This window comes from Chroicocephalus ridibundus, chromosome 14, assembly GCF_963924245.1.
Source record: "Chroicocephalus ridibundus chromosome 14, bChrRid1.1, whole genome shotgun sequence".
NCBI classification, from domain to species: Eukaryota; Metazoa; Chordata; class Aves; order Charadriiformes; family Laridae; genus Chroicocephalus; species Chroicocephalus ridibundus.
This window is the reverse complement of record NC_086297.1, coordinates 14,214,423-14,228,491: the sequence shown is the minus strand read 5'-3', so window position 1 is coordinate 14,228,491 and position 14,069 is coordinate 14,214,423. Positions and strand designations below refer to the sequence as shown.

The window sequence follows — 14,069 nt, the reverse complement described above, 5'->3', positions numbered from 1 at the left end:
TGCTGTGACCAGGGCAGTATTTTGCCCCATCTGACTTTTTTTGCTTCCTGCATGGACTTGCCATGGCTTTAGCCAGAGACCAGCCTATTGAATAGGTCCTCTCAGGGTCTACGTTCTCCTGGGATGGGAGATGATAACCCGTGTGATACGAATGAAGAAGGAACCACGATGATACTTAAATAAAAGCCACGGCAGGTGCCCCCAAGGAGGTCAAATAATTTTGACAGCCTTGTGAAGCTCATTACCAGACCCTCTGATTAGACACGGCCATGCTTTTCTGCTGTGTGAGCTTTAATTGTGGGTCAATAAATTGTCATAAAGGGTGTTATAGATAAAGTGAAACAGCTCAGGTGCCTCAGAGGAAGTGCACGGGGCAAGCACTGCCGTGTATTTCTTTGTCACTTCATGGCAAATACCAAAATGATAAATCTTTGATTTGTGTATGACCCTTCTGCTTGGAATTACGTGGGACTTCAAAGACCTTTTACCAGGTAGCCCATCATTTTGAGATTCCCCACAAATGTAAAATCATTAAATAGAAATAATGAGATGATTTACTGGCACAGACTGACTTGGTCCCTGCTCACATGAAGTGACAGAAGGTGATGTGTATTTTGAAAGGTGGTTACAGTTGTTCCTTGTGTTGTAGGTCTAATTACAAATAGTCCTGCTTCCACCTTTTCATTCAACCCTATTTGTCGCTTTTAGCTTCAAGAGTGTTAAACCAAAAACCATCTAAAAACCTTTGTACATGTGATTTTCTCTGTCCGCCAGAAATCTGTTCTCCATGGAGAAACCCAGCAGGTTCAGATCCTTGCTGCCTTTAAAAGTTTACTACTTTTAATGAGTCATCTTTGGAGGTGAGGTTTAATAATGCCTTGTGCCAGTCTGTCCTGTGGAGAGATGAACATTTCGGAGGGTAAACCAGAGATCTCTGGGGGGCAACGCTGAATGGGGATCCCAGGGCTGCAGTGGCTTCCAGGCATGGGGCCAGTACAAATGTGCCCTCGGCTCTGATTTGAATTGGTGGGTGCCGGGGAGACACGTCCCCTTGAAGTACTGCCCTTGCTTATTGCCAGACAAAATGAATTTTATTGTGGATGTTCAGAAACTTTCGCTTGAGGGGAAGAAAAAAAAAGGGGGAAAAAAAAAAAGGTAAGTGTTGCTAAAAAGCCAGAAGAGCTTGAGCAGACATTTCCAGTGCCTGGGTTCTGCTGACACCCTTTCTGCCTTTGACAGGACACCGTGTGTCGGGTAGATGTGTGCTCAAGCCCGTTGTTCTAGCTGTCGTCCAGCAGCTCTGAGTGTTGAATTTGCAATGGTGTCGGTAGCTCAGAGGATTCCTGTTCCAATGACAAGTTGTCTTCCGAGCTCGGGAGTCTCTGGTCGCTTTGTGGTGTACTTCTTTGAGAAAGTGCTTGCTGACCCAAGGGTGCCGGGATGCCTGTTTGCCCTAAGCCATGATCGCTCAGCGTTGAGCCTGCGTCCACTCGTTAGTGCCAGAGGCAGCACGGGCCATCCCCAGGGCACTCGTCGCTGCTCTCCCACGGTCTGGTTGGGTGTCCAGCTGTGATCTTGTCCTCCTGTAGCCGTCACTGTGGTCTGCGGATTAGAGCTCTGCGGGGCATGGTCAGCACAGGAATAAACGCCAAAGACTTTCAAATGCTGGGCTCTGACAAGCATTTCTAAACGTGTCTTGGGGTTGCTTTAAGCAGGTTTCAACTTTTGCTAAAACTTCATAGATTTTTGTGGCCCCAGTAAAGGGCACCTCTGCTGACCTCATGGCTGGAGGCACTGAAGTCTGTCGAAAGAACAGTTGGAATTTTTTAATGTGAATAGACTGACCCAATTCCCTCGCCCTCGTTCTCAGCAACGGCTCCACTGATTTCAGTTAATCTTTCCAAAAACACTCAGCCTGAGGCAAAGAGAAATTGTAAGTCAGATAAATTTTGTCAAAATGATAAGGCGACAAATGTAAGTATTTATAATGAAAACCAGTGATCAACATTAACTGTAAGTCTCCAAACTGCTGTGGTGTGTTGTACCCCTCCAGCTCAGCATGGGGCATGCAAAGGTTTGGGTTGCAAAGGGCGTTACTGCCTGCAGAAGCTGAGCCTGCGCTTGCAAGTTTTTGCTTTTCCATACGGCTTGGCTTGAGTCTCGCAGAACCACAGATCCGTTGTTCTGGAGATCGACTAGTCCAACCCCGTGCTCAAAGCAGGGTCAGGCAGAGCAGGTTGCCCAGGACCACGACCTGCCTGGTTTTGAAAATGTCCAAGGATGGAGACTCCGCAGCCTCCCTGGGTAACCTGTTCCAGTGCTCAACCACCCTCACAGTAAAAAAGTTTGTACTTGTGTGTCAGTGGAGTGTCCTGTATTTTAAGTTGTTCCCATTGCCTCTTGTCCAGTCACTGGACACCACTGAGAAGAGTCTGGCTCCATCTTCTTTACTTTCTACCATCAGATATTTATAGGTATTGAAATGATCCTCCCTGAGTCATCTCTTCTTGAGGCTGAACAATCCCAGCACCACCAGATGTGGCCTCAGCAGTGCTGAGCAGAGCGCTGCCATTAACCTGCTGGCAATGCGCCTCCTAATGCAGCCCAGGATGCTGGTGGCCACCATTGCTGCAGGGGCACATTCCTGACTCACGGTCAGCTTGTTGTCCACCAGGACTCCTAGGTCCTTCCCTGCAACTGCTTTCTAGGCAGTTGGTCCCCAGCATGTACTGGTGCATGGGGTTATTCCTCCTCAGGTGTAAGACTCAGCGTTTCTCTCTGTTGAACTTTGTGAGGTTCCTCTCAGCTCAGTTCTCCGGGTCGCTCTGAATAGCAGCACCCCTATCTTTGGGTATCATTGGTGGTCCTGTGGAAGAGTGTAAGGGGGTAATAGTCTGAAGGCTGGACAGACCTCAGCAGTCTTTACGCAGTGTCCTGGATCCCAGCTCCCAGCATGCAGTAAATGTCCCCAGACAGCAAGACAAGCTGGCAGATGAGGCATCTTCCTGCAGCAGGAAGTCACCTACTACCATCACTGATCTCTCCTGTGCTGCCGCATGGCTCAGGCTCCGTTGGCCTGGATGCTTTGATGGACAGAGGTCCCAACCCCTCGTCCCTACGTGGGCACTGAACCTATTCTGTAGCTGCAGATCTGTAGGGGGAACTGAAGCCTTGGTCCTGTTGCTGGCAGTCACAAGCTTCCAGCCTTCGCCATCATGGGAGTCTCCCCTTTCCCAAGGAGACAGGCACAGACTCTGCCTGCCTTCGGTGCTGTTGGGAGCTGAGGCTCCTCTTGTGTATGCAGGGTCTCAGAGAAGATCCAGTTGGTCTCTTTCTCATCATCTCTGATGCTAAACAGTTTGCTGGCCTCCTCTTGCAGATCCTTTAAATGGTGGCAGAGACAGTCTCCAGCCCCGGCGAGAGGCCCCAGGCGCTGCCTGCCGTCCCAGATGTGAGCTGCAGGAGCAGCTCCTGCATCAGGAACGTGGTCCGAGCTGGGGCTTCTGCTGTGCCAGGGACAGTTTCTTCAGACGATGTCACCACCAATGCCCCGTGGCATGTCACCACCAATGCCCCATGGCATGTCACCACCATTGCTAAGCAAGTGTACGCTGCCCTGGGCAGGGTTTGTGAGCCCCGGCTGTGCGCCCCCTGCACAACCTGCTGCACAAACTGCTGCATCTCTCAATGGCTTCTCTTGTCTGTTAAGATACCATCCAGGCATCTTTTGCTTAGATTTAATGTAATTTCATATGGATACAGTGGGATTTTTCTTAATTTTAGACTGTCAGACACCAGGGAATCTCTGCAGAAGTTCGAGAGGGATGCTGTTGCTGTGCAGAAGCCCTTTTTGGCCAGGCAGCGATGCCCCAGCTCTTCTCCTGCCTGGGTGAAATTGATACAGGTTTCCAAAAGCTTTAAAAATAATTAATTCCTGGGTAAACAAAAGCCAAATCTCTCTATATATCTCACTTGGCTGAATCATATCTTAATTCGTTGTGTGTTTCCCTGCTGTGAAAGTAACTGTGATTACATTTGCAGACACCACGTGAAGTAAAAAAGAAAAACTTGCACTGAAAAGTAATAAAGGAGGAGGGGAGTGAGGAGGGGGAGGAGAGGAGGGGGATAGGACTTGACGTGACAAATATTTGGACAGTTTTGGAGTAGACCATCAAGGACTCCAGTATCCTGCCCTGGCAGTGTGAGTGTGAACAGCTTTACACCTCTAAAAATCTACGCTGTAAAGATCTTCAGTCAATGAGAGAAAACAAACAACACTGGGACAACTGAGGGACACATGCTCGCCGTCACTCTGTTACACACCTTTTCCTCCAAGTAGCGTTTTTACAGTAGGGAAGATGAGGATGCAGGAATATGCAACAGAAAGCGTTTATGAAAATCCAAAACTCATGAAGAAATTCACAGTGTGTGAATGCTTGTGTAGGGTGCCGTGCTCTTACACGCTTCCTAGCTCAGCCTCTGCTTTGGAGCGGGCTTTGTTCAGGTTAAACAGCCGTCAGTCCTAATTATACCTTTTCTCACTCAGGGAGAACTGACCATGACAAGCGACATGGAGAACTTGCAGAATGCCCTTTTCTTGGACATGGTGCCTGAGTCCTGGATAAAGAGGGCTTACCCTTCCACAGCCAGCCTGGGCACATGGTTTGCTGACCTCCTCGCTCGCATCAAGGAACTGGAAGCCTGGACAGGAGACTTTTCCTTGCCCTCTGTGGTGTGGCTTGCTGGGTTCTTCAATCCCCAGTCTTTCCTGACAGCCATCATGCAGTCCACAGCCCGAAAGAACGAGTGGCCTTTGGACAAGATGACCTTGCAGTGCGATGTGACAAAAAAGAGCAGAGAAGATTTTGCCAGTCCTCCTCGGGAAGGGGCGTATGTCCACGGTTTGTTCATGGAGGGTGCGCGCTGGGATGCACAGGTGAGTTCACCAAGGCTCTGGTGTTGAGAGAGAAGCCATGGATGTTATGCCCTTATTGCTTGGTACTGAACTCTGGGGAACTGCTCAGACAAGTGCTCATCTAAAATAGTCATTAGAACTGTGTCTTCGGGAGGGGGAAACATGTGAAAGATGGGCTTCTCTGCAGCCTAGAGTGGGTATCCAAGGTGGTTGGCTGAATCACCCCTTGGACTTGTTAGTTTTGTGGCTTCTGTTTCAAGGGCGTTCAGGGTGGCCAACTTGCACTGATACATCAATTTTTTACAAGGAGACTCTCAACCTCAGTGTCCGTTGGCTAAACCGTGGTCGGTGCTCATGCTGTTTCTACAGACAGAAAGCACGGGGTCCCCTCAGGGCTGTGTTGTCCCTGCACCTCCGCGTGGTTCTGATTTCTCTGCTGCCTCCAGAAGTGACGTGGCAGACTGGCATTGTCATTGCTCTGTCACCTGTTTAGCCGCAGCGGTGAGAAAGGAGAGGATCCTACATGTACCCGCAGCTGAATGGGTGGGATGTACCAAACCCAGACCACTGTCCTTCCACTGTTGGGTGCTGCAGCACGTCATCTGCATAGATAGCGCTTGTGGCCAAAAATTGATTACAACCTGTAGCCGTCCCTTTATGGTGGCAAATGAAGCTTGCACAAAGGTCTAACCTGCATGGTCAACCCAGACTCAGGGAGATGACTCATCATGGTGGGGACAAACAGAGAGTGTGGGTGGCCCTTGCTCTTCTTCTTTCCCCTTCAGGATGTGGCCCAATACCTTCCAGTGGTAGCGCAGCCGGCCTGAGGGCAGCCAAGGTGGGAGCCATACCCTCCAGCCGGGCAGCTGAAGGAGACGTGCCCACTTGCTATTTCCTGCCCTGTAGCTGTCAGCGCTCCTCTTGCTGCGACCCTCTCAGAGCAGCGTCCCAGAGGAGCACAATTGTCCCTGTCATTCCTTCTGACAGTTGTCAGCTGTTAGGAGTGCAGTCTGCCGAGCCAGAGCCATTAGGCTGACAAATCCCCACGGGGCTCGGTGCTCGGCGTTGCCTGGCCTGTGGTACCGTGACTCCCAATTTGTGCTGCGTGTGAGAATTAACTGACAGTGATTCATGCGGCTCTTACTCTGGGCAGCCAGCGCGATGCTCTGCTGCCAGTGATCTGTGAGAGAGCGAGGGCTGATCAAAGTGGGTCACCCAGAACTTACTTATCTGTGTCAAGTTTACCCCCTCGCAGGAAGAGAGTTTTATTTCAGAGGCAGCTCTTTAGAGTGTTGACCTTGAAGATCCCCCTTGATCTGTCGTGGGCCTGGGTGGTAGGAGACTGAGGACTGCTGTTATATACCGTATCCCAACCTGACCTTGCAATACAGATCTTACACTCTTCACCTTTTTTTCTGCTCCCTCTCTGAGATAGTTTTCCATGGAGGATAGGAAATCAGGCAAAGCTTTGAACTCACCGACTGATGGCGTCCAGCGCTGTTTATCACAAATCCTTGGGAAGGTCAAGGCTCCATTTTCTCTCTGGAAATGGGTTGACGTGCACATTGGGTCTGGAGAGCCACAGGCGGTCAGGAACATTGGCAAAGGCTCTGTCAGAAGGTTGCAGTAAAGATCTCACGTGGGTGTAAGGTCAGATCTCCTGCCTCGCTGGTTTTGGCTCTGCTGATAGCAGAAGCCACAGTAGCAGAACAGAGACCAGCCCAGTCCGTGTCCCAAGCCCTGCTCCTACAGGTCCCACCTATTCCCTTCTCTAAGCCTCTGGTGTGGCTGCCACACAAAACCCACAGCTCGGAGATCACAGCCCCCTGCTACTGGGAGCATTCGATTTCAGTTACCCTCAAAACCGGACTTTTTAAGGTGATACAAATCACCTGGGCACAACGGTACAGAGAAAGTTTAGAGAAGTTCCTGGTCTTGAATATCGAATACTGTGTTAAAAATAGATTCCACTGACTGCTGTTATGTCTTCCTTTGCCGTCGTTACCGCCAAATATAATGGGCAAACCGGCTGAGTTCTGTGTAAGTTTTACCCATCCCCACGCAGTAATGGAAGTGAAGAGTGAGAAGTTTTGATGGTGCAAAGCCAGAAATCTTCTGAGAAGCACGTGGCTTCTCCCCTCTGCCGCCCTCCGATAACTCGTATGGGCGATTGCATTCAGCAATGAGGTTTGGCTTCGGAAACCATCCAGACTTCAGTAAATGTGTTTTTTCTGGTTACATTTTCCTTGTGATTGGAAGATACTGAGCAATTACCTTTATAGAACCATTCATAATCTCTGGGTATCATGCTTCAATTTATTTCAGAAAGGGAAAGAATATTTTCATATGTTGCTGCTCACACTGAAATATCATTTCCACCTAGTGGAACTATTCATTATACCTGTAATCCAGTGAGCACCGGTATACATTAATGGATGCAGCATTTTTAAAACAGGTGCACAGTTCTTTTGGGTTGTGTGCTCCTTCCAAATTAATCCTCTGATAAGAATGGCAGGTCATGTTTAGGAGAACTCCTCTGGGGAACGCCTACACTTTTAAAAGAATATTTCACATTTAGATTGTGCCTCCAAAAAAGGAAAAAGTCCCTCTGTGTTCTGCTGCTCCCATTTTTCTATTTATTTAAACATTTATGTTTGCCCTTGGGTGTCTTAAATTTATAAAACATTCATTACAAAACAGCAGGCAGCTATTAGATGAAATGAAACCAAGCAAGTTATTTTGGGTCCAAATGATCTGTTCCTGTAGCACTGTTAAAGTCACCGGGACTCAGCAAGAGATAGTTCGGCTGGTGACATTTTGTCTCAAGAGACATTTCATCTCATGTCACGGGAGTTTGCTGGCTGATTCCTGGCTTTCTTGCTCCCAGCAATGGCGAGTCTGATGCCAAGCGTGTGCCCTGCTCCTCACAAGGGTACTGGGGCATGCTTGGGCAAGCGGAGAGGTGGGTTTGCACCATGTGCCGCACGAAGCTTTGCCTGGAGGAGACAGCACGTCACCTTGTCCTTGGAAGAGATGCACAGTCAGTGCACAGCGTGCTGAGCAGTGGCTTAACACCGAGAGTATCGTGCGTCCTTCAAGCCACAGCAGCCATGATGTGTATTTTTTAAAGCCAGTCCTATGTAAAACAACCAGTCTTAAAGCAGCAGAGAGGCTCAGAAGGGCAGATCTGTGTGGCAAGGAACAGTCACGTTTATTTGCTGGTTCAAGTAGCTCGATATCTCTGGGGACAGTTGCACAGCACCGTTTTTATCTGAGATACTCCCAGCAGCGGACGCAGATGAAAACATCAGTGTGCAACCCAGCCCTGGCACAGCCCACTGTTCTGCTGCTACAGCCCCAGACTTCACAGCTCGCCACGTTCTTCTGCAGAGGCACCAGGTACATCCAATCGCACGCATCAGAGACTGAAATTTTTCCCGGAGGGGTGAGCTGGGACATCATGGGAAGCCTTTTTCTGCAGATGTCAACTGTCAGTAATGCCCATGTATTTATGAGCTATGAGAGCCACAGTCAGACGTGGCTCAAGCTGAGGCCTCCAGCGATAAACTTACAGTGCAGCCATGGAGGGGACACTTGCAAATTGTGCTGTGAACAGCCAGTCTCTTAGTTATGGTTGTTTTGAAAAATGGATAACTTGGCAAACCCTTTTCCATCTGTATCTCAACTCTTAAGCTACCCAGTGATAAAAATTCCTCGCTTATCTGGCTGTACGGGACAGCACATCATTAGGTCTTCTTCACTGCGTGCTCTTTTCTCGATGGCTCTTTTTCTCGTTCCCCGTGTCCAGTTGAAGCCACCAACTCCAGCAATCTCTGGACCACCATGGAGCCATGTTCCCTGCTGGCTACGCTGCTGGTCAGACCGCCAGCCCCCCTGCCCTGCAGACAGAGGCAACTCTATCGTAAGACAACCAAGCCGTGGTGAAGGTCTTTAAGCCAACCGCCCCTAACTTAGCTGCGGTGCAGGCGTGCCTGTGCTAGAACACCTCAAAAGGGTGGGAGGGGATGCTGGGTCACTGCGTTTGTGTTTGGGCTCATCGATTACCATCCCTGGCTTGTGACAGCCGCTTCGTGTCTTCGGACCCATCGATACGTGGCAGGGAAACACGTCCACTCTTCAAATTGCCTGTTGAGAAGCCAGGACAAGCAGAAGTGAAGACTTCTGCAAGTATTTGAGGCCTGAGCTCTCCAAGCATGGAACAGTGGCTTTTTACCAGGTGGCCCGTGCCAGTAGTTAGGGAAAATTGCTTTCGGAGGAGAATTAATTTCTGATGATAAGAGCTATAAAAAATACAAACGCAAATCAGCCCAGACATAACACAATGATATGTTCCACAGAGATGATACCTCAGGAAGATTTCAACTCTTGTTAACCCAGAAATAGGTAGAATGTATCTTGAAAATTTGATTTGAAGAATTGGCAGCAGTGAAAAAAAGAGATCTGATCAAAATCCAGCCTCAGAAATGAAAGATGTGGATTTAAAAAAAGTGCATAATAATGCTTGATAAATAGCTTCTTTGCAAGGTATTACAAGAATTATTTAATGTTTGTTCAGGACGTTGGAATTATAAAATTCTAAATCACAGTTGGATTTATCACAGCTTAGTATAACAGATGGCATTAGTGCAATTAAACCGAGGTCTGTCACAAGAGGGATTATTTTTCTTCACTCATTTGCAGAACTAAATAAACTACTAGAGAGGCTGAAACTCATCCCGCAAGTCTGATCTAAGAGCATTTGAAATAATAATGATATGTGAAGCTAAGCTGCAGGGAGAGGCACTCTCTTTAGCACTGAGAAGTTTTATTTCCCTTTCTCTATTTGTTTTCATTTGGTCTCTCTAGCTTCCATTAAGCAATTTTGCAGGCTTTCCTGGAAATTGATTGATATGTAGGGCATTTTATTGTCAGAAAGAGAAACAGAAGTTGCCCGAGAGACCCAAGTTAAAGAAACAAGCCGCTGGTTTGATGCCCCGACAGCGGACCATCCTTCTCCTGAGTCGGGCAGCCTGCTGAGCCAGAGCACTGCTTTGAAGAGGATAATGTGGACTTGTTATTTAACAATAATAATCCCTCAGGAATCGTCTTTCTGAATCCCCCGTGTTGGTGTGAGCACCTGTGAGAGTGGAAACAAGCCTGTGGTGCCTTTGGGGGCCACACAAAACATTGCACGGCCAAGTGTATCCCAGGTCGTGCTCAAATTGTGGGGGTGTGGTGGGACACTTACTTGGTGCCTTTTAGGCTCTTCTCAAGTGAGCGTCGTTCTCCAGCCTGAGCCCTCTTCAGGTGTCCACGATTGGTCCTGGCACCAGCAACACAAGCAACTGGTGGTTCTGCTCTGGCAAAACCGTGAGTAAGAGCAGCACGAGGATGGTGTGGCTGGACGTAGCCAGGAAATGTTGTTTCCTTGCAAAGCCCAGCTCAGGTGTGTGTGGGTTTGGGCATCCACTGAGAGCAGGCGTCTTCTACGCGCCCTTTGGAATAAGGTGGGCTTGAGGGAGGCTTCTGATGAGAGAGGGCAGGTGTTTGATCCAGGCCCTTCTTACCTCAAGTAGCCTCATCCACCCCTTTATCTCGGGAAAGATGCTTCCACTTGCCAATGAGTCCGGTTTGTATAAACGTTACAGAGGATCATGCGTATTGGGGTACAGCTGATGGATATCTTGGAAATCTAATGAAGACTTTGTCTTCTTTCCTTTGTAGACCGGGATAATCACGGATGCCAGGCTCAAGGAACTAACCCCCGCCATGCCTGTCATTTTCATCAAAGCCATTCCTGCTGACAAACAAGATACCCGTAGTGTGTACCCATGTCCTGTCTACAAAACACGCCACAGAGGGCCAACTTATGTGTGGACTTTTAACCTTAAAACTAGAGAAAATCCTTCCAAGTGGGTGCTCGCTGGTGTGGCATTGCTGCTACAGACCTAGGCTGACCAGCAGAGCACCTCATGTGCAAATCCCTAATGATTAAAAAAATAATATCCTGAGACTGAAGCCAGGCTCCATCTCCCGGAGCACCGGGCACTTAGCCTAGATAGAGCCTGCAGGGAGGTGACAGAGGAGCAGAGGGACACATGGACCAGATTCTTGGCTGCTGCAAATCCATGTCCTGTAATTCCTACACTGCAGCACTGGAAGATCCCAACCCACAGCCAGATCTTCCCCTCCCAGAGAGTGCTATGCTCAAATCTGAATTTCACGTTTATTTCTCTTTTGTGATTCAAAGTAGTTTTAAAGTCAGTGTCCTTAGATAGTCCAGTGACCTGTGAAACTCTTTAGAACTGGTTCTTTTCTATACACGAGTGTTTCTTTGTCATACGTGTAATGTTGGGGGATCGGCAGGTGGTGTGGATATGAACTGTTGCTTGCTAATATTCCTGTAAATTTTAGAAACAGTAAAAATAGTTTTAATATCCAATGCGCTTGATGTAATCAACAGTAAAAATACAGCGCAGGGATTATTTAAGAAGAATGTTTTGTAACGATAGAATTTTACTAATAAAAATCATTATTCCTCGACTAGTCTCTAGAAATTGCCCGGAGGCCTGTATCACATGTTTCCTCACTGTATGGCGAGTGCATGCCAGGGCCAGGTGGGACAGGCGCAGCCGTTTGGAGAGTTGCGCTTACAATTACGGATGCAGTGGGTGAGAACCGATGCGTTTCTGGAGCAGAAGGCACAGAGAGGGGCTGGGGTGTGCGTTATCTGGATGAGGCAGGCACACCGAGCATTGCTCTGGACTGCAGAAGCTGGGCCCTGGGGAGGTGCGAGAAGTTGGGGTGCCTGGGGAAATGCAGCTGTGCCGCGCTCTCCGGGCCGAATGCACGGCGCCAGACCTTGCCTCTGTCTAAGATTTGCTGTTTCTCTTCCTCATACGGTGCACAGTGTCCTCCCGCCGCTCACGGGGCAGGCAGCCCTGGGGTTGTCATCTGAGGGGTGTCACGGCCATCTCTGAACTCGCTGCAGGCATCAGCCCGTGTCTCAGCGGGGTCTCAGTGGAGTTAGCACTGATGAGCACCCCCAAACCTTCGCACCCAAACCCAATGCCAGGTTACAACCTTACGGCCAGACTCAGGTCTCCAGCCGGGACTGTGACCCTCCTTTGGGATCACAACAAACCCCGTAAAACTCAGATGAGCCCCCAAAGTCAGTGACGACCTCAACAAACACTGCCTCATCTTGAGAGGTCCCCACTTGCCAGAGTTGGCCCTGAATGGTCTCAGGTGTTTAGCACCAACTGGGGAAAGAGAAGGATCAGCAGCAAACTCTGTTCCCAGTGCCTGCATGGGGGCACTGAGAGTTCCCAGATCACGTTTCCAGGCAGCTGTGGGATTCATAGGGTGGGAGTCTGCAGCCTGGTGAGACCACAGGTCTGAGTGAGCCACCTCGAGCTGCCCTCGTACGCCATGAGGGACGTGGTCCTCCCACCTCTTCCTGCCCTGGTTATCAAAGGGGGGATCACATCTGGCTCTCATTTTTCTGTGCTCACTGTTAAGAAATGGAAAGAGTGGCCGGGACCAAGGTGTTTAACTTCTAGACTTCTTAAATGAGGTGAGCTGGGTTTGACCAGCCTGTGGTATGGCCACTGCAACCGTGGGAGAAGGATCTACCTCCAGGTTAGAAATTATGCTTCCCAGCTGAGTTTGGAGCTCAGCATCACAGGAGTCCTTGTGCAGCAGTAGGCAGGAAAGAGCAGTGGGTTGGCAAGGGCAGTGCATCCCATGTGCCATGTCTTCTAGGTCACCCAGGAATGTATTTGCACCTGGAACAAGCAGCAGCGGTGGCCTGTTGGCCTGAAATGCAGCTGTGGTGCTTGTGCAGTGCTCGGGATGGTGGAGCAGATCTTGGAAGGAACGTGGGTAAGATGCTCGTGTACAAACCACAGAGGGTATCTGGGGATTACTTGCTGTATCGTACTGAGCCCATTCTGACCTGCCATGTGTCACCAAGCGCACTCGGAAAAGCATTTTGGCAATGCCATGAAAGATTCCTCCAAAACCTGAGCCAAGCCCATTTCTGTGTCTCAATGAACAGGAGCCCACCGGCATCACCTGAAAGCTCTACAGAGAAAGCTTTCCAGAGAGGCCTATAAATCAGAGGTTTCAACGGACTGTTTGCTCCTCAGCCAGAGCATCCGAGAGAGGCAGGTAAGTATAAAGTCCCCTAACAAACAGAAGGCCAAAACCCAGGGAGCAACAGTGCTGATGTCCCCCACTGTGATCTACTCTGCTCCAGGCATTGCAGTGCCTGGAAGCACGGGTGTGTTGCATGCCATGCCCCAAGAAACTTCCAGCAGGCACCACAGTCACTCCTTTTCTATATACCATACCATACCATACCATACCATACCATACCATACCATACCAGCATATACTATACACCACCACCCGTTCCCCGGGAAATGCTCCTGTGTTGGGGGCAGCTCTGCACAGCCCTGGGTGCCATTCACTTCTGGGCAAAGGGGATGGTCACAAAGACTCATGCAGATTAAACTGAGACTTAGGGAGAGCCTGAGGCTTGGAGACAAAGAAAAGGTTGATCCAACTTGTTGCCGAGGAGCGGATCCATGTTTTGATCACCTTTAACCCTTCTCACTTGCATCCTGCCACTCTTGAAGGTCTTGCTGTAGTTAAGAATGTGATTAGAGCCTTGAAGAGATAGATGTGTAGAGCTGTACTGATTCTCGCTGGAACAGAGTTAGTTTTCTTCATAGTAGTTTGTATGGTTTTGGGTTTGTGGTGGAAACTGTTGATAGTACAAACATGTTTTAGTTACTGCTGAATAGTGCCTGTATCATGCGAAGGGCTTTTCTGCTTCTCACACTGTCCCACCAGCGATGGGGTGCTCAGGGAGCTGGGAGGGGACACAGCCTGGACAGCTGACCCCAACTGACCCAAGGGCTATTCCATACCATATGATGTCGTGCTCAGCAATAAAAGCTGGAGGAAGAAGAAGGAAGCGGGGGACGTTCGGAGTGATGGCATTTGTCTTCCCAAGTCACTGTCACGCGTGATGGAGCCCAGCTTTCCTGGGGATGGCTGAAACCCTCCTGCCCATGGGAAGCAGGGAATGAATTCCTTCTTTTGCACGTGGCTTTTGCTCTACCTATTGAACTGTCTTTATCTCAAC

At 49.2% G+C, this 14,069-nt stretch overlaps 1 protein-coding gene across 5 annotated transcripts in view; it reads left to right on the top strand.

The window, feature by feature from the left end:
- Positions 1 to 13,275, top strand: part of DNAH9 (dynein axonemal heavy chain 9) — a 226,683-nt gene extending 213,408 nt beyond the window's left edge. For 4 of the 5 annotated variants that reach the window (XM_063352545.1, XM_063352547.1, XM_063352548.1 and 1 more), the window contains 2 exons: positions 4,547 to 4,936; positions 10,640 to 11,420. In XM_063352545.1, coding sequence (XP_063208615.1) covers positions 4,547 to 4,936; positions 10,640 to 10,867 — 618 coding nt within the window. In that variant the 3' untranslated portion in view covers positions 10,868 to 11,420. Of the gene's footprint in view, positions 1 to 4,546; positions 4,937 to 10,639; positions 11,421 to 12,974 lie in introns of those variants that run through there. The other variant, XM_063352546.1, reaches the window with a different exon arrangement.
- Positions 13,276 to 14,069: the final 794 nt, after the last annotated feature.